The sequence below is a fragment of the Trematomus bernacchii genome, unplaced genomic scaffold (assembly GCF_902827165.1).
Source record: "Trematomus bernacchii unplaced genomic scaffold, fTreBer1.1, whole genome shotgun sequence".
NCBI lineage: Eukaryota > Metazoa > Chordata > Actinopteri > Perciformes > Nototheniidae > Trematomus > Trematomus bernacchii.
Window position 1 is genome coordinate 4,525,842 of NW_022988007.1, and position 20,441 is coordinate 4,546,282.

Genomic DNA, 20,441 nt, shown 5'->3' on the forward strand with positions numbered 1-20,441 from the left:
CCCAATCACGTTTTTCGAAAAAACTAAACGTAATATCTCACTACAAAAACAAACGCAAATATTTAATTTTAAACAGACAAGTCCTTTCAAGTCATCTGTCTCAAGCTTAAGTCAAGTCTCAAGACATGAATACCAAGTCAAAGTCAAGTCAAGTCTTTTATCAATGTTAGTCAAGCAAGTCTCAAGTCAAAAAATATGCGACTCGAGTCTGACTCGAGTCAAGTCATGTGACTCGAGTCCCCACCTCTGCTTCCTCCTCCGACCTGTGAGGGGGAGGAAAGAAGCCATCCAAGGTGATCACTCTTGACCTAAAAGAGCTTGTGATGACCTTTGGCATAAAAGCCGGGTTAGGGCGTAAAACAGCTGAACTGCCATCTCCTTGGATCCGGAAACATGACGGAGCCACAGAGAGAGCAGACAAATCACTCACCCTTTTCGCTGATAGAGCCAAAAGTAATAGCCTACTACTTTGGCTGATAACAGTTTAAGGGGAACCTGATCTAAAGGTTCAAATGGGGCTTTGCTTAGTGCACGTAACATCCAAATCCCACTGAGACGCCAGTGCGCGTGACCCGCCAGTGTGCGTGACACAGGTCTGAGTCTCTGTACTCCTCGCATAAAACGGCTGGGTGGCTGCTGATCGCTCCCTCCGCCTGGGAGAGAGCGTCCCCGTGCAACGGAATTTCTCACGGTCTGCCTGACAGCGTACGCTGTAGGCATGGAAACCAGGACGCTCCCGTGCGCTCCGGGGCTATCAGGACCGCTGATAGCCGCTTCTCCCGCACTCGGTCCGGGAACCGAGGGGTCAGCGGAACTGGTGGGAAAACCGTATAACAGCACCCTGGGCCACGGCCGATGTGCAAACGCGTCTACCCCCAGAGGGGGGTGATCCTGCGCTCTGCGAGCCCCTCTGTTCAATTCGCCGGGAATATACATTGCTCTGATGGAGAGCAACGTGTGTGCGCGCCCAGAACAGCAGCCGCCTGGCTGCGTCCAGAAGCTGCGCAGATCGTACTCCTCCCTGGCGATTGAGGTAGGCTGCCGTGGCCTGTTGTCTGTGCGAATCAACACATGTTTGATTGTACAGCAACGGGGCGAAGTGCTGGAATACTCCCCAAAACGGAGAGCAGCTCCAGCACATTTACCTCTGACGCACAGGGTCGATGCGCAGGCGAATGAACCACCTCTGGAGTCTCCTCCTGTGGGGGAGACCCAGGGGGATCACCACGTGACCAGCTGACGTCATGCTGAGCAGCTGTATCACGGAGAGGGCTGTCACCACGCTGCGGGATGTGACACGCCGGAGGAGAGCTGTCAGTTTCTCCACTCTCTGCCGCGGGAACCGCGCTCTCATGCTGGCTGAGTTTAATTCCACTCCCAGATAAATGATTGTGTGGGAGGGAAGAGGACAGATCTTCTTCCAATGTATGAAAAAACCCAGGCTTGACAGATGCAATACGAGATGTACCGTCTGTAAGCAACTTCCTCCCTGGAGCGAGCCCGCAATAGCAGGTCGTCCAGATCCAGAACCACACTCTCATCCCTCCTCTGTGTAGTGGCTCCAGCCTTCTCTACACACTTTGAAAATGTGCGAGGAGCCAGGGAATATCTGAACGGCAGACGATTGTCTGGTCTGATATTCCCTGAAATGAGAAACGCAGGGATTTCCTGTGTTTCGGGATGATGGGTAGGCTACATGGAAGTATGTGCAGGCTTCAGGTCTATGGAAGTGAACCAGTCGTCCTTGTGAACACATTCCAGCACCCGTTTGATCGTCAGCATGTGGAATACTGACAGATCAAGGATGGGTCTCATTCCCCCGTTCTGGCTTCTCTGTGATGTGCTGTAATGGTCGTCATGGTGACGAGCCACGCCATTGCCCTCGCCGCCGCTGCCCGTGAGGCGAAAGGGCTGCGAGGGAGCCTCCACACGCTGCATTTCACTTCGGCTCTCATCATGAGGCGCTACATGCTCAGGGGATGAGTAGTGGTGTGTGCAGTGCTGTCCACACGAGGCGTTATAACGGTGCTCGTGGGTTTACTATGACCGTGTGTAGGAGGCATCTGGGACAGAGGAATGCCGCGAGCTCTGCAGTTTATAACCCAATAGGTTAAAAACAGCAGGCTTCTGCAGGGAATGAACCACCTCTGGAGTCTCCCCCTGTTGGAAGAGACCCAGGGGGATCACCACGTGACCAGCTGATGCCAACGCCGAGCAGCTGCGTCACGGAGAGGGGTGTGCGGGTTGTGACACGCCGGAGGAGAGCTGTCAGTTTCTCCACTCGCTGCCGCGAGAGCCGCGCTCTCATGCTGGCTGAGTTTAATTCCACTCCCAGATAAATGATTGTCTGAGAGGGAAGGGGACAGCTCTTCTTCCAATTTACTATGAAACCCAGGCTTTGACAGATGCGATACGAGATGTAACGTCTGTAAAGTGACTTCCTCCCTGGAGCGAGCCAGCAATACAGGTCGTCCAGATAAAACCACACTCTCATCCCTCCTCTGTGTAGTGGCTCCAGCCTTCTCCACACACTTTGAAAAAATGCGAGGAGCCAGGGAATATCCGAACGGCAGACGATTGTCTGGTCTGATATTCCCTGAAATGAGAAACGCAGGAATTTCCTGTGTTTCGGGATGATGGGTACGTGGAGTATGCATCCTTCAGGTGGAAGTGAACCAGTTGTCCTGGTGAACACATTCCAGCACCTGTTTGATCGTCAACATGTGGAATACTGCCAGATCGAGGATGGGTCTCATTCCCCCAGTCTTTTTCGGGATTAGAAAAATAACGGGAGTAAAAACCCCTGATTTTCCTCCCTTTGAGGAACCCTGGAAATAGCCTTTTTCAACAGGAGTTCCTGCAGCTCTGAATGGAGCGCAAGACACTGTTCCTGGGATGACAGGAGTGTTTCCTGTATCCCATTGAACTGTGGGGGGGGAGAGGCGAATTGCAGAGTGTACCCTCTGCTGATCAGCCTGCTCATCCATCTGTCCATCAGACACACTCGCTCACTCTGAGAAACACTCTGAGAAACACTCTGAGAGCGGGCGCACATGCTCGAGATGTTCTGTGGTCGTCATGGCGACGAGCCACGCCAGAGCCGGCTTAATTAGCGAGCTCTGCAGTTTATTAACCGATAGATTAAAATCAGCAGGCTTCTGTAGCGAGCCCTGACGCCGTGGCGGGTGCTGCGGGCGCTGGCGCTGGGGGTGCTCAGCAGGCTGGAGCCAGCTGACATGCTGCCCTGTTCCGCGGCAGTTTTCATGGACTCCACCATGGCGTGGAACTGGGGTCCGAACAGCCCGTCCGGGCTGATTGGGGCATCCAGCAGCACTTTCCTTTATCTCCTCCGAAGCCTCGGAGGGCATGGAGGGCTGCTCTGATAGTCTCACTATGGAGTGAGTTATAAAGAGTAGTTCTACCGCAAAGTTATTCTCCGTGGGGACTTCCGGCAACAATCTTGATTCTGATTGGCTAGAAGACTGAAAAACCATCAGCAAAGATGTTTTATTGAGAAGATGATCACTACGTGACAGATGTTTTCAAAACCGTTTATGGTCTCCGGCACTTCCAGTCCAACACCTACTGCATGCACAGCGTTAGAAAATCGGGCCTTCAAAATAAAATGTTGACTTTTCTCCCCAAAAAAAAAAATATTCCAAATGTCTTTTTCACATTTTTTCCCACTCGAAATGGGTCCGCGACCCACTTTTGGGTTGCGACCCACCAGTTGAGAACCACTGGTTTATACCCTTCATATTTCCTCTTATAAGCAATCTGAGCCTCTGTTTTAAGGAATGAGCTGCCAACACAATAAATGAAACCCTACGGAGAGATGTGTGTTTTTTCCTCAATATCAACCATAATTGAACTAAATTTGATTTATTTTTCTAACTTATAACATATGAGGCAATATACTTCTAGTGAGCGGCCTAGCCCTTCGTATATTTTTCTGAATGTGGCCTTCAGTGAAAAAGGTTTGGACACCCCTGCCTTAGAGGATGTGTTAATGTAATGGAAGAGCTTCATTACATGTAGGAGTTGGATTTGCCGTCCAACATGAGAATGGTTCTTTCAAAGGTACCAAACAAACTCAGGGAACAATGGAGAACGGAAGTTCATAACATCAAATAACAGAGCTAGTTTCATTGACTTGGTTGAATTAATTGAAAAGCATTTGCGAGTCCTTTCTGACCCGATCTTTGGAAATATTGAGGCTGTATCACAAAATTCCGTTGCTAGAAAATCTTCAAACAATTTCCAGCCACAATCAAATAACAGAGTGAAAATAAATAGTTTTGTCACTACAGTAATAACTATGAATACGGTTGGATATAAAACAACAAACGGCTCAAAATCACAGGAGAGCTTAGTTTGTCATTGCAGTTCACCCTTTTGAACAATGTCAACAGTTCAATGGAAAGAAGCTTAAGGAGAAAGGAATTAGTTTTAGAACGCTTAATCTGTAAAGCTTGTGTACAACAACATCTCACTTTGCTCCATATAAATAAATCAAATGAGGAGTTAGAACAAACAACTGAGCCATCAAGACCTAAACAACAAACTCCCCCTCAGACATGTGTATGAACAGGGGCCGGAAATGATGGCTGTATTCCAGTGCAAGTCAACTTCACAAACGGAAGTGAGGTCATACAATTTTGGCTCATGGAAGTTCAGCTACATTCTGCTGAGAAGATCCCATGCTTACGTTAAGCATTACAGGAAAAATAACTACTTTTTTTATGAACCACATGACAGAAAAAGGTTGTTCCTTATTTGGGATAGAAGTATCTGGTCTATAGGAAAATAACTGTTATCCTCTTCCAGAGGTCTTCACAAAGAAGCAAATGCTAGTAGCTACAGAACATTTTGCTACTGCTCTTTCATAAATCAAGCAAAATGTTCTGTGCACATGGCCTTCATGCTATAAGAACAGTGTTGAGATGAGTCATCAATGGTCCTTTAAATGGAAGTGGACATGGCAGCAATGTGAACATGGAGCTTTTTTCTGTTGCAGTGGATAGGATCTCTGGATCTAAATTGCTGAACAGGCAGTACAATCATGACTTTAACCTGTTAAGCCATGAACCTGTTTTTCAGGTTTCAGGCTCGAAAATGACATGCCCAGAAAAAATGACTATATCTTCACTTCTAAAAGGGGTAAAATAATAATCTTTTTTCTCAAAGCAATGATACACCTGTGAGTTGGATGTAGAAAAGTCAGAATCAATATAGATGTTTTTATTTTTAAAGTAAATTCAGATTGAACATAGTAAAACATTTTAAATTATAGTTTCCGTCCAAAAAAAAACATTACTTATAGTGAAAACCACCCTTGAATGATGGGATAGTCGACAAAAAGCTTTAGGAATCCAAACTATAACATAATAAGTACCCTGTATCAAGATTGATGCAAAACAAGTGACATTTGACCTTTTTAGAGAGGTTCAGAAAAAGAAAAACACCTCTGGGGTAATTTGGGTGTATTTGCCATATCTCTGGAACCCATCGGTCGATTTTGATGATTGACGCCACTTTGGAACCGTGAGAGCCAATAGAATCGAGGGGAAATTCCTAAATCCATCTTTTTATATCCTGCTTTCAGTACAGCTTAGCTCTTATGGAATGCCGTTTAAGCCAAAATTAAATAAATAAATGTATACATAAATAATTAAATAAATACATATATATTTAAATATGTAAATAAGGTTATGAAATACATTCTGAAATAAATAAATAAAGCAATAAATATATATAAATGTACATTTAAATACACATTTATTTATTTCATGGGACTTTTATTTCATAATGCCACATTTATTTATTTCAGGGGACTTTTATTTCATAATGCCACATTTATTTATTTCAAGAGACTTTTATTTCATAATGCCACATTTATTTATTTCAAGAGACTTTTATTTCATAATGCCACATTTATTTATTTCAGGGGACTTTTATTTCATAATGCCACATTTATTTAATTCAGGGGACTTGTATTTAATAATGCCACATGTATTTATTTCAGGGGACTTGTATTTCATAATGCCACATTACATTTCCATATCTTATATTCAAATGAACGGGGCGTGGTTAGCTCACAGATCCAGCCCAAAGCAACAGCACCACAACACTGGCTTAGCTCTTGTTTCACACTTCAGTACTCTTAAAGTGGTTTGCCAACCGCCAATAAACACTATGCTACTTTTCCACCAAACCGGTTCCGGTTCAAGAACCGTTCTTGTGCTTTTCTGTTGCTGAACTGGTTCTTCTCTGTAGCACCACTTGTTTCCACCATTCAGAGCTCGACTGGTGCTCTCGCTGCTGCGTCACGACGTTACCGTTTACGTCTCTGATTTTCTCCCAAACGCTGCTCAAAAACAACGGGGGACTACGTCGGGCCGATGATCGTGTTGCTTTTAATCATTTTTTATTTTGTTCACATTATATATGCTTCCGTTATATTATAAGGAATCATTCTGTACATTTTCATTGTTATGCGGATGATACTCAACTATATTTATCAATCAAGCCTGATGAAATTAATAATCTAAATAAAATTCAAGACTGCCTCAAGGACTTAAAAACATGGATGACTTTAAACTTTTTGATGTTAAACACGGCCAAATTATCTAAAGATATACTAAATATGGATGGCATTAATTTGGCCTCCAGTGAGACTGTAAGGAATCTTGATTTATCCTTTAACGCCCACATAAAATCAATCTCAAGGACCGCCTACTTCCATCTACGTAACATTGCAAAAATCAGGCATATCTTGCCTCAAAACGATGCAGAGAAACTAGTCCATGCATTTGTTACTTCAAGGCTGGATTATTGTAAGTCTTTATTATCAGGGTGTACCAAGAAGTCAGTTAAGTCGCTTCAGCTGATTCAAAATGCTGCAGCACGTGTACTAACCAGAGTTAGGAAAAGGGACCACATTACTCCTGTTCTGGCTGCCTTACACTGGCTCTCTATAGAACACAGGATAGAATTTAAAATTCTTCTTCTCGCCTACAAAGCCCTTAATGGGCAGGCGCCATCTTACCTTAAATAACTAATTATACCCTACTGTCCTACTAGATCATTGCGTTCCAAGAATGCAGGGTTGTTGGTTGTTCCTAGAGTCTCTAAAAGTACAATGGGAGCCAGAGCCTTTTCTTATCAAGCTCCACATTTGTGGAATCAGCTTCCAGTTTGTGTTCGGGCGGCAGACACCCTATCCATTTTTAAGAGTGTGCTTAAGACCTTCCTTTTTGATAAAGCTTACTAGTTAGGGCTGATTAGATTCAGCCCCTAGTTTTGCTGCTATAGGCTTAGTTTGTCGGGGGACACCTTACTTCTTCCTTCTCTCTGTCTGTACCTGTGTACTCTCATGTTCGGAATAACCCAGCTTCCCCAAATTTCTTTTTGGTGTCTATCTACGCCGGGATCCTGAGTCGTGGCTGATCCTGTTGCTGTGGTCCTGAGTCCTGGATCGCGAGCCCTGGATCTTGAGTCGTGGCTGTGCCTGTGGTCCTGGATCATGAGTCCTGGATGGATATCCTCGTGGATTAATCTTCTTATTATAGACACATGCATTTCCAAACATTTGGACTACCTATGTTGTAAATGTATTATCTTTTCAATTTACACGGCATCTATTGCACATCTGTCCATCCTGGGAGAGGGATCCCTCCTCTGTTGCTCTCCCTGAGGTTTCTCCCATTTTCCCCTTTAAACTGTGGGTTTTCTCCGGAAGTTTTTCATTGTACGATGTGAGGGTCTAAGGACAGAGGGTGTCGTATTGTCATACTGATATTCTGTACAAACTGTGAAGCCCACTGAGACAAATGTAACATTTGTGATATAAATAAACATTGATTGATTGATTGTGATCGGACATGACAACCTGTGCAGCCCTTGTATTGATTCCATCCGATAGCTGCTATAATACAAAACGTCTGCCTGCAAAGGTAGGAACACGATGAGGGCAAATGGTGGGAAGGAGAGGAAGAGCAGGGTCTGAAATTATGGCAGGTGTTAGTGCAGGGGTGGGCAAACTTTTTGGCTCAGGGGCCACTATGTGTTTTAGAATTTGACAGACGGGCCGGGCCAGTAGCAGATCGGTGAAAAAATATTTAGCTGTCCACTCCTCATTAAACACTCAGCACTCATTGTCGACTTTTCTTTTTTTTGGCCCACTCATTGTTACAGATGCAGGTTCAAAGGTGAATTAGGTTCAAAGGTGAATTATTGCGTCATTGCGTCATCGTTTGCGTCATGATGTAACCGTTTACGTGCCTTCTTTGACCCACACAGCGTTTTACGTCGCTGATTTTTTCAGAAACACCGCTCACAACAACATCAATAGAGGACTGCGTCGGGTAGTTTTTAACCTGTTAAGCCCCGAGCCTGTTTTTCAGGTTTCAGGCTCGAAAATGACATGCCCAAAACAAATGACTACAGCTTAACTTCTAAAAGGGTTATATGAATAATTTATTTTATCAAAGCAAGGTTACATCTGTGAGTTGGATGTAGAAGTGTCAGAATCAATATAGATTTTTCTCAGTCAGAGTAAATTCAGATGGAACATAGCAAAAAAAGGTAAATTCTTACCTCCGCCTAAAGAAAAAACATTACTTATAGTGAAAACCACCCTTGAATGATGGGATGGTAGACTAAAAGCTTTAGAAATCCAAACTATAACATATAATAAGTACCCTGTATCAAGATTGAGGCAAAACAAGTAAAATTTGACCTTTTTAGAGAGGTTTAGCAAAAAAAAGTTCCAGGCGGAATAAGCTTTCGGGCACATTTGCGTACAATCTGGTTCCATCAGTGCCATTTGACCTTTTTCAGGTACCAGACTATAAAAATTGTGTATTACATTGAATTATCACCATAGATATTCATTCCATCCAAAGAAAAAAAATTAAAATTAAAAAAATTAATAAAAAATAAAATAAAATATATATTTTTTTTTTATTTGTGGAAAAAAAAAAGACCCGCCGACGGGGTCTTTGGGGCTTAACAGGTTAATCATACGAAGCCAGATTAAATTAAATAACTACTTCTCCAACCTTATACCTTTCTCCAGAGTGCCGTGGTTCATTGTTCATTAATGTGGTTCAGCGGCATTACCGACCGCTGCAGTGCTGCTCGTCCACCGGAGTTTAGTCTACTCACGGCAGCGGCCGCTGTAAAGTATTCACTGTCCGACTGTCACACAAGCAGCTGATAAATATCCCCCATCCCCATAAGTGAATGTGTTTCAGTCTGAATTGATGCTGTTTGGCATCACAATGCTTTTATGAAAGTTTCTCTGGCATTCTACAGGTGATGTTAGCATAGCAACCAAAGCTAATCAGACTATCTTGACTACTTGTTGCTATCATATTGTGGCATAAGCCGTTTTCTACAGACACATTTTACCGGCGTAGTTTTCGTTATGATTTTACTTGCCACATGTAGCCCATGTATTGATTCCATCCGATAGCTGCAATAATACAAAATAAAAGGAAAACGTCTGCCTCTTCACAATGGTCAATAACAGTGAACGGATGGTCATTAAAGTAAGGTAAAAATAAACAGATTCACACTAAGCCTGGTTAGTGTTGCCTGACTTTATATAAGTGTGTGGTCGCGTTCTAGTCACTTTGCTCAGCGCTACTGCTTGTTACAACTTGTATTCGCTGTACTCGCCATGAACTGTTATTGCTCAGGTTAATCTCGACCCCCTCCAAAGTAAGCGTGACGTATTTGGTTCTTAGATCTTGCCGGTTGTGTCTAGAGTGCTCCATCTAGTGGGATCAACTGAAATGCCGGGTATTGCAGGAAAAAGGCAAAATGAATGCGGTCTTTACTATAATTTGGACAATTTTGTACCAATATTCGGCGGGCCGGATTGAAATGCTCAACGGGCCGTATATGGCCCGCGGGCCTTAGTTTGCCCATGCCTGTGTTAGTGGCAGATACATGAAAATGATTTATATGTTGATAAATGAGACAAAGAATTGACAGAAAGCTTTTTATGAAAATGTCTTAGTATATAGCTCAAATGAAGAACAAGCACACTAATGGCTGAATTATGGTTCTTCTAACACAGGCCACAATAACAGCTCTGGATAAAGTCGGAGGTATGCAACTGGCAGAAGCACTAGGAGAGATCAAGTATGGCCAGTTATTACATTACATGTCATTTGTTAGACGCTTTTATCCAAAGCGACTTGCATACATTCAGTACTGTGGACAATCCCCACAGGAGCAATTTGGGGTGAAGTGTCTTGCCCAGGGACACAACGACATGCTGACTGCAGTGGGACTCGAACTTGTTACCCCCTGATTCGAAGTCTAGCACACTATCCACTGTTAGAAGAAAAGTGAAAGAAAAACAGTCATTTTCTTTTGAAAACACAATTTCAAGAGTGTGTTACCATGTTAACCATTATTTTTTGTTTTGAAATGAAAAAGAAGACATGATAATGCAGACGAAAAAATGAAATGGAGAGACGTGGACTTCTGCACTGACTTTCTCAATACAAATGTTGAAAAATCAAATTTCCCTTATTTGCATTTTCACAAGTAGAATGAAGGTTTCACAAATCTAAAACTGTGTTATAAAGAATGTTTAGACTCTCTGGGATAGTCTAGTCCAGATTTGATGAGTGTAGGTATAGTGGTTTTAGATCAGGACCTGGTCTAATGTGGTCTAGATGCGAAAAAAGCAGCGAAATCTCCCTTTTTTGTATTTTCACAAATAGAATAAAGGTTTCACAAATCTAAAACTGTGTTATAAAGAATGTTTAGACTCTCTGGGATAATCTAGTCCAAATAAATCGGCTATGCAGCGATTTAAGAGGTACAAAAACGGAGGATTGTTCGCTCAGCGCTGTAAATTAAATGTCCCTTAACTTTCCCCTTTACTGCCGAATCGGAAGCTCTGAATCGGAAGCCAACTTCAGCGTCGTTTTATAAAGTGTGTGGTTGCGTTCTGGTCACTTTGCGCAGCGCTACTACTTGTTACAACTTATATTTGCCGTACTCGCCATGGACTGTTATTGCTCAGGTTAATCTCGCCCCCCTCCGACGTGAGCATGGTTCTTGGTTCTTGCCGTCAGCCGAGTGGGGTCAGCTAAGAACCGGTTTTCGGTGCTTAGAGCCGGCTCGGCTGCGGCTGAAACAGGAAGAATCAGAGCTAAATCAGGCTCTAGCCCGGAACCAGCCCTGGAACCGGTTTGGTGGAAAAGGGGCAGAACCAGAGAAGAACCAGTTAAGCACCAGCAAAGCACAAGAACGGTTCTTGAACCGGAACCGGTTTGGTTTATTGGCGGTTGGCAAACCACTTAAGTGTACTGGAGTGTGAAACAAGAGCTAAGTCAGTGTTGTGGTGCTGTTGCTTTGGGCTGGATCTGTGAGCTAACCACGCCCCGTTCATTTGAATACAAGAAATGGAAATGTAATGTGGCATTATGAAATAAATAAATGTGGCATTAAGAAATACAGGTCCCCTGAAATAAATAAATGTGGCATTATGAAATAAAAGGCTCCTGAAATAAATAACCTTTCTGAAGAACCAGCACCTTACCGTGGTAGAGAGGTTTGTGTGCCCTGATGAACCTGGGGGCTGTGTTGTCTGGAACCTTGTGTTCCTGGTAGGGTCTCCCATGGTCTCAGGCAAGGGGCCAGACTAAGATTGGTTCAAAAAGACCTCATGAAAGACGACACAGGAAGTGAGGATACCAGGCCCGGAGGAAGCCCGGGGTCCCCTTCTGGAGCCAGGCCCAGAAGGAGGACTCGTCGGCGAGCGTCTGGTGGCCGGGCTTGCAACGTGGGCAACACCTCCGCTTCTCCGTCCCGCGGGCCCACCACCTACGGGAAACAGCGATGGGGTCGGGTGCGCTGCCAGAAGGGTGGCAGTGAAAGCAGAGGGTCTCGACGGACCAGACCCGGGTGACAGAAGCTGGCTTTGGGGACGTGGAACGTCACCTCTCTGCGGGGGAAGGAGCCGGAGCTTGTGCGGGAGGTGGAGCATTACCAGTTGGATCTGGTTGGGCTCACCTCTACGCACAGCGTCGGCTCTGGAACCTTACTTCTGGATAGGGGTTGGACTCTATTCTTCTCCGGGGTTGCTCAAGGTGTGAGGCACCGGGCGGGTGTGGGGATACTCACAAGCCCCCGGTTGGGTGCTTCGTTGTTGGAGTTTACCCCAGTGGACGAGAGGGTCGCCTCCCTACGCCTGCGGGTTATGGGGGGGAAAACTCTGACTGTTGTGTGTGCTTATGCACCAAACAGCAGTTCAGAGTATACGGCCTTCTTGGAGACCCTGGAGGGGACTCTTAATTGCTTAAATCTCTGTGTATTGAATGCTGAGGGAATGGTTTAGATCAGCGGTGTTCAAAGTGTGAGGCGCGCCTCCCCTGGGGGGCGCCAGAGAGCTTCAGGGGAGGCACAGCGTGAGAAAAAGAACAACGAGAAAAAGACGAGTAAAGTGACACTTGCACACTTTTGGCTGTCTGTGGAGACCGAGTTCCCCCACCTCGCCAAAAAGGCTGTAAAAGTGCTAATTCCCTTCACCTCCTGTGTGAGTGCGGGTTTTCCGCATTGACTTTGATCAAAAGCAAGTGCCGGTCAAGGCTGCAGCCAGAGGATGATCTGCGTTTATTCCTGACTCATTGTTCCCACTAAAGTAGGGGTGAGTGTAATAAGGAGGCAAAGTTGACGTTCAGTGTGTTGCCGGGAGCATATAAGGATGTTGGAAATGTAAAAAATGTTTAAAAAATATGTGTTGAGAACACGGTGTGCGAAAATATACGGGTCGTGCTGCAGCTAGATTTGCCTGTCCTCTGTAAGAAGGTGTCGGCGACTGACATGCAAGGAAGAACGGCTGTCCACAGGCTGTTCCAACTTTAACAACTGTATTAACTTCCAGGGTAGTGAATTGCACATGCTATTGTAATTGGGTGTGTGGTATATTTTAATGCACGCACACGCATGTTCCACAACACACTGAACAACACTCAATTGTCCGATCGCTACCAGTGTCGTTGCAATCTTGTTATAACAACACAGTGCACGTTACTGATGCAATATGGTTGAGACCATTCAGGCTTATTCTAGAGGGGTGCAAGGAATAGTCCAAGTAGTGGGGGAGTTTTATACAATATGTTTAAAACATAAAGATAAAAATGTTTTAAAAAGTTATTGTTTAATGTTTTAAGGAGGTGACGCTACTCAGCCAATCAAATCGGTGCAGTCAGTGAGTCAGCACCATAGATTCAAACACACACACAGAGACGAGACAAGAGGAGAGAAACAGTCTTCATTTTATCTTACTGGACCTCTTTGAAATGCAATTGAATACCCCTGCATTATAGCAACAACAACAATAATAATAATAATAATAATAGCAATAATAATTGGGAGGGGGGGGCGCGGCTGTTCTTATGTTCTCTGAGGGGAGGCTCACCTTCCCACACTTTGAAAACCCCTGGTTTAGATGAAAGTTTTGAACGGGATTCTTAAACCAACCATTCTTAAATGTGTTGGGATTCTTAAACCAACCATTCTTAAATGTGTTGGGATTCTTAAACCTACCATTCTTAAATGTGTCGGGATTCTTAAACCAACCATTCTTAAATGTGTCGGGATTTTTAAACCTACCATTCTTAAATGTGTCGGGATTTTTTAACCAACCATTCTTAAATGTGTCGGGATTCTTAAACCAACCATTCTTAAATGTGTCGGGATTCTTAAACCTACCATTCTTAAATGTGTCGGGATTTTAGGACTAATTAGAGAACCTTCGCCACCACGAGGAAATTCCTTTTGGATTTTGTCGGAAGACTTTAATGGGTGAACTATGAATTAAGGTTTTAGATTAGAAAATAACCCCAGCATGATATGTTTAGTATGATTATAATGTTGTAACTAGAGAAGGTAAAAACCCTGTATTAGTTTGGACCTATTTTTCTTCAAATAAACTGATCCCACCTTTTGGATTGGGACAACTTAAAAGACATCTACACTTTCCTCTCCTGCTTCAAAGGTAAGATTGCACACTGCCACACTCACACCTCATTTACTGATATCAAAATCCTTCGGGATCGCTTAAACAGATTTAGGGGGTCGTCTGAATTGAAACAGCAGTTAATTGAACCTGGTTCTTCAGGGAGTTAATAGAGGTGAGATCTTGCTGACGTTGGTGGATCTGAGCCAAGCAGCAAACTTACATAGACTCAATAACTTTGGTTAGGTTAATTAGTAGGTCTGAGTAATTTGCCGGAATAAATTATCAGTACCTCTCGACTCTTACAAGGTGGAGGGATTATATCTCTTCGCTGGCCTGGGAGCGCCTTGGGATCCCCCAGTCAGAGCTGGTTGATGTGGCCAGGGAAAAGAAAGTTTGGGGCTCTCTGCTGGAACTGCTACCCCCGCGACCCGACCACGGATAAGCGGGAGAAGATGGATGGATGGATAAAATAAATAAATGTGGCATTATTAAATAAAAGTCTCTTGAAATAAATAAATGTGGCATTATGAAATAAAAGTCCACTGAAATAAATAAATGTGGGATTATGAAATAAAAGTATCTTTAAATAAATAAATGTGGCATTATGAAATAAAAGTCCCATGAAATAAATAAATGTGCATTTATATATATTTATCGCCTTATTTATTTATTTATTTCAGAATTTATTTCATAGGCATATTCATTTATATATGTATTTATTTAATTATGTATGTATTTATTTCAATTAAACGGCATTCCATAAGCTCTGAGTGTTAGCGATGCTTGCTAATGTAAACAAAGACCATATTACGTCCAAAACACGTCGGGCATTGTTTCTGATTGCGACGTTTCTGATAGGGCCGTGGGGCAAATCTGTATCAGCTCCGTTATACCCCTGTTTTAGAGATTTGCATACTGAGGAAAAGAGAGAGGGTTTTATTTTCTGACACTTTGTGAGTTCCCTGACACACCGGGGACACATATTTATGTATAAAAGACATAAAAAAAGTGCATTTTGCATGATAGGTCCCCTTTAAGTCAGAAAAAACACACAAGCTGAGGTAAAGTTTACTGCTTAAGTTATTGTGTTATGTGTCAATTTTGTATGGGGACAGAAATGCGATGCACGTTTAATGTAGAAAATAAATGGACTCAGTGGACAACTGGAAACATTGTGCCAGACTTTTATTAACCTGGCAACTTTAACTGTGTCAATTACGACAAGATAGCAGTTCCTCAGTGGCTTTAAGTGTTGGCTTAGCCTCTACACCTCCAATAAAATAAACAAAACGTTTGGTTTCACTACAGAAATCAGAAATCTTTAGTTTTCATTGTTCATCTTTAGATATAATCAATGAGTTATGTCTGGCATGAGATGTCAATGCTACTGTTGATGTTCTATTACCTGTAGTCATGAAAACATCATGATGGGAATTGAAATAGGGATTTTTTATGAACAGACTCAGCCTAATACATTTAATGAAGGTGGTCCCTGCTTGGTTGTCCCACCACCGTTGGAACTGAGTTTCTATGTCTGAATTTCCTGATTCAAATTAAATGGCAACAAGCGTTAATCCAACCAACAGGATTATTTCCAGTAAGAGTGACATGTTATACTCTTACCTCCTCCTCCAGCTTGACCACTTTGGCCTGTGCGTTGTTGAGCGCCTGGTCTCTGATCTCGATGTGTCTCCTTTGGTCGTCCGTGGTGGAGCGCAATGCGTTCAACTCCATCTCCAGCTTCTCCTTCTCACGGAGCGTCTCCTTATCTTGAACACAGGTACAATACAATGTCTTTCCTCATAAAAAAAGAGGTTATTGTTATGCAAATCAGATGGATGTTGGTGTGTGTGTGTGTGTGTGTGTGTGTGTGTGTGTGTGTGTGTATGTGTGTGTGTGTGTGTGTGTGTGTTACTCACTCTGTGCAAGCAGTTGGGATATGGTTTTGCGGTTGTCCTCTGAGCCATCGCACTCTTTAGCGGCAAGCTGCTTATTGGCCGTCTCCATGCGCTCTTTAACACAAAACACGCGCACACAAGCTCAGAGTTCGGACAACAACTCAAACATTTATATTTTTCTGCACATTGCACCTCTGTATGAGTTCAAAGTGACTTCTAAACATTGTAACTGCCCCCGACAGGCCTGTTAATGTGAGTACAAGCGTAATAATACATGCAGCATTTGAACTATGTGTTCGATTAGAGCTGAGGTATTTTTTTTTTTTTACACGTTATTTAGCAGACTCCTTATCCAAAGTGACTCACATACACCTCAACATCATAGACATGCCATTTGGAGATTTCTTTGTGAAATACATAAATGTTGGTAAGATTGATTCTAGACAATGGTTAATTCATGGAAGGTGTGACGGCTGTAGTAAAAGTACACATGAACACATTTTTGCTTAATACACCTTCTCACAGGGTTCTTACACCTTTTCCAAAGTCAAATTCAAGCACTTTTCAAGCATTTTCAAGGTGCATTTTCAAGCTTTTCAAGCATCTTACAGCTGTTGTAAATTACATATTTATATAAACATACTTATACTCAAATGATTATTTCCCTACCTCACATTAAATCAGATGTTCTTTATGCTATAATGTGTGTACACCAAATGTGTGTTTCATAATAGCATTCTACATGAGGATGAAAAATTAAAAATGTTAGAAAAGAAAACTAAGTTTAATATTTCAAAATGAGTGACCCATCTGTAGACTGGGCATCCCATATAACCTGGCTGAGCCAATATAAAACAATCAGCCAAATAACTTTTCAATACATTATTGATTACTATTTTTGAGGTACTTTTAGGTTGGCAGTAAACACAAGTCAGAGGTAAATGGTGTACTTTGACTCCACTACATGTATTTAATACCTTTAGTTACTTTACAGATGTGGATGAATGATGTGAAATATAATCAAGTGTTAAATCAGACTTTAGTTCCACCTGGAGTAAATTCACAAGCTACTCTGTAGTATACAAAGTCATTCAAACTAGCTGCAACTTTACCAGCTTTGATAACACTTTCATGATCAATCATTATAAAACATATCATATACAATTATTAGGGATGCTCCGATCGCCAATTTTGGAGCCGATCGCCGGAATCAGTATCGGCCGATACCGATATCGCTCTCTTTTCCTCTCTCCCCCTCTCTCTCTCTCTCCTGACAGCCTGTCAGTATCTCCTGCAGCTCACTGATCCAGTAATGAGCGACCCGACAGTGAAGAATAAATATATTTATAACTAGTTTAGCTTGTTCCAGAGGTAGATAAAATAGCTAAGTGTGTTAGGTCTAACTCTTAATGTGTGTTCTGCTCCGCTCACCGGTCCGTCACAGCGGGTGGAGCTGCAGGATTTCTGCTTCACACACACGTTGCATACCGCTATTTTATTGTCATTTTCGGACACTTAAAATACTGCCAGACTAGTGAAGCCATTTTGGCGAGCTTGTTTTGCCGCGCACAGAGAAAAGTGTCATGTATTTTATATGCAACGATAGCCTAATCTAAAATGCTCTACTATGGCGTACCTTTCGTGTGGTGTGTGGCTCGTCAGCGCAGACTCTCGCATCGTTATTGTTGCACACTTTGCAGGAGACTACTCTTGGGCTTCGCTTGACCCTCGTCTTAGCCATGGCTTGTATTTGTCTTCTGCGAGCCAACGCTCATTGAAACGGCAACCTCCTGGCATACTGTCATCTATCACTCTCATCAGAATGCCCAGGTCACACACGTAACAAAAACACTTGCCGGTCACGCGCATTGCGCGGGAAGGCCGGAGCGGGGCTGTTTTATGTAAAAGTGAAGCAATTAAGCGCGCTCCGACTTCTTTATTTTCTTTTAATCTAAAAAGCGAAGTAAAGCATTTACAATTTCAAGCACTTTATCCCAAATTCAAGCACCATTCCCAAAATTCAAGCACTTTTCAAACCTTGAAAACACCTCGTACAATTTCAAGCATTTTCAAGGATTTCCAGCACCCTGTTCTCAACTCCTGTTATGAGAACCCTTTATTTTTATTTTACACTCTCTAAAACAAAAGCTTCAGTGAGTTTATATTAAACTTCAACCCAATCAGTCGTAAAAGTTGACATCCCACACGCACACCTTTCGCTTGTTTTTTCTAAGCTAAAGAGCAAGAACAAAGAAGGGAAACAGACAAAACTAGAGAATGCAATTCCTGAAAAAATTGCTAGTGGGAATGCTTTATGCTGAAAAGCTGACGCTAAACTGCTATGCTGAAATGTAATGTGTAAGAAGAAAGTGAAGAATTTAGATTGAAATGATACATGAACACTGGGGGCTTGAATGTGTGATGAGAGAAGAAAAGAAAGTAAAAAGGCTTGGAAAAGCAGCAGAATATTTGAACTGCAAACTTTTGAACTAACTTGATGGCGAATGATCTGTCGCCATGGCAACGGCATTTGATGACACCCCATAATACGCTTAGATGCGTTGATGGCTGCATCGTTACCAAACCTGTGAAGTTTTGGGCCGTTTGGAACATTTTCACTGAAGTTATGAGAAAACCATGTTGCGATGGCAACGGCATTTGAAGAAACCCCATAATTGACGTAGAGCTGTTGAGGGCTGGACCGGTGATATACAAGCGAAGTTTGGGGGACGGCAACGGCATTTGAAGAAATCTCGTAGATGTTTTCACGGCTGGACTGTTAGCACACATGTGAATTTTGAGCACTTTTTGAACATTTTCATAGGAATTAAAGGGACATCGTGTTTTATGGCGAGGGATGGAAACGGCATATGGTGAGATTTCAGATTTAGCGTAGAGCTGTTGAGGCATGGACCGGTGATATACAAGTGAAGATTGGGGGACGATTGGACAATGTCCATTGGACTTACAGCGACATCGTGTTTCATGGCGAGTGGTCTGTCGCCATGGCAACGGCATTTGATGACACCCCATAATACGCTTAGATGCGTTGATGGCTGCATCGTTACCAAACCTGTGAAGTTTTGGACCGTTTGGAACATTGTGTGTGAGAGAGAGAGATTGTGTGTGTGTGAGAGAGAGAGAGAGAGAGATTGTGTGTGTGTGAGAGAGAGATTGTGTGTGTGTGTGTGTGTGAGAGAGAGAGCGAGAGCGAGAGCGAGAGCGAGAGCGAGAGCGAGAGCGAGAGCGAGAGCGAGAGCGAGAGAGAGAGAGAGAGAGAGATTGAGAGGAAGATATTGAGAGGAAGATGGAGAGAGGAAGATATTGAGGAAAGAGAGATGGAAGAGGAAAGATATTGAGGAAAGAATGGGAATAGGGAAGATATTGAGGAAGAGGAAGAGGGAGAGCGGAAGATATTGAGTGCCTCGTCCTCTTTCTCGCCTTCCTGCTCTCTTCTTCGCTCTCTCTGCTCTCTGCCTCTCTCTCGCTCTACTCTCTCTCTCCTACTCTCGCGCTCTCTCTACTCTCTCTCGCTAGAGAGATAGATCTCGAGCGTCGCTCTAGAGAGAGAGAGAATGCAATGAACAGTTAGAACTGACTCTTGATCGCCCTCTCTCTCTTCTCTTGAACGGCATATGATGACACCCCATAATTGACGTAGAGCTGTTGAGGGCACTGTCACTACCCGATCTGCAGCCCTGCCCTATCTTCAGTGCGCATGTGCGAGATGGTCCGCCATATTTGACAACTACATACGGCAACTCTAATAGGACACTTGACACAGTGGCTTTTGGCAAAGCAGAAAAAGAACCGAGAGAGATTAGTTATTGTTATTACAACGTGACTTCACTATTATTTAACAACTCTTTTTATTGGGTTCTTTTATTTGGGGTTAAGTACATTGTCAGAATAAGTTAGAAATGGATTTAACTTCTGTTAGACAGCTATATGCCATACATTTTTGCATACATTCACAGTAAATATTTATTCAGTATGATAGCTGTCTAACAGAAGTTAAATCCATTTCTCACTTATTCTGACAATGTACTTAACCCCAAATAAAAGAACCCAATAAAAAGAGTTGTTAAATAATATTGAAGTCACGTTGTAATAACAATATCTCATCTCTCTCGGTTTTCTGAGTTTTCTTTGTGTGCTTTGCCAAATGCCACTGTGTCAAGTGTCCTAGTTGGGTTGCCGTACGGAGTTGTGCAATATGGCGGACCATCTGCGCACTGCAGATAGGGCAGGGCGGCAGATCGGGTAGTGACAGGCACGACCATTAACCATTATCTGAAGTCTGCTGCTCTGAGCATGTCAGTTGGAGTGATGACATCATCGTGTTCCATTACACAGGTGTTTATAGTTGAGCTAACGAGCTCTGTAGAGATCAAAGGTTTGCATTGTTCTGAATGAGAGATAAACCTCTTACATGTGAACGTTTTGTGGAAGAACGATAACAGATATCTGTGAAATTTCAAAACGTGAAGCATGTCAAGGAAGTTGAGTATCTGAAGTGTAATTTTTGTGTACTTTCGGGTTAATAATGTGGC

The 20,441-nt window shown here is 43.1% G+C and overlaps 1 protein-coding gene across 7 annotated transcripts in view; it reads right to left on the reverse strand.

Annotated features, from left to right (window-relative positions):
- Positions 1 to 20,441, reverse strand: part of amot (angiomotin) — a 69,009-nt gene that overhangs the window by 24,778 nt on the left and 23,790 nt on the right. For all 7 annotated transcript variants that reach the window (XM_034117292.1, XM_034117295.1, XM_034117294.1 and 4 more), the window contains 2 exons: positions 15,910 to 16,002; positions 15,614 to 15,759 (listed from right to left, as the gene is read on the reverse strand). In XM_034117292.1, coding sequence (XP_033973183.1) covers positions 15,614 to 15,759; positions 15,910 to 16,002 — 239 coding nt within the window. The remainder of the gene's footprint in view (positions 1 to 15,613; positions 15,760 to 15,909; positions 16,003 to 20,441) is intronic.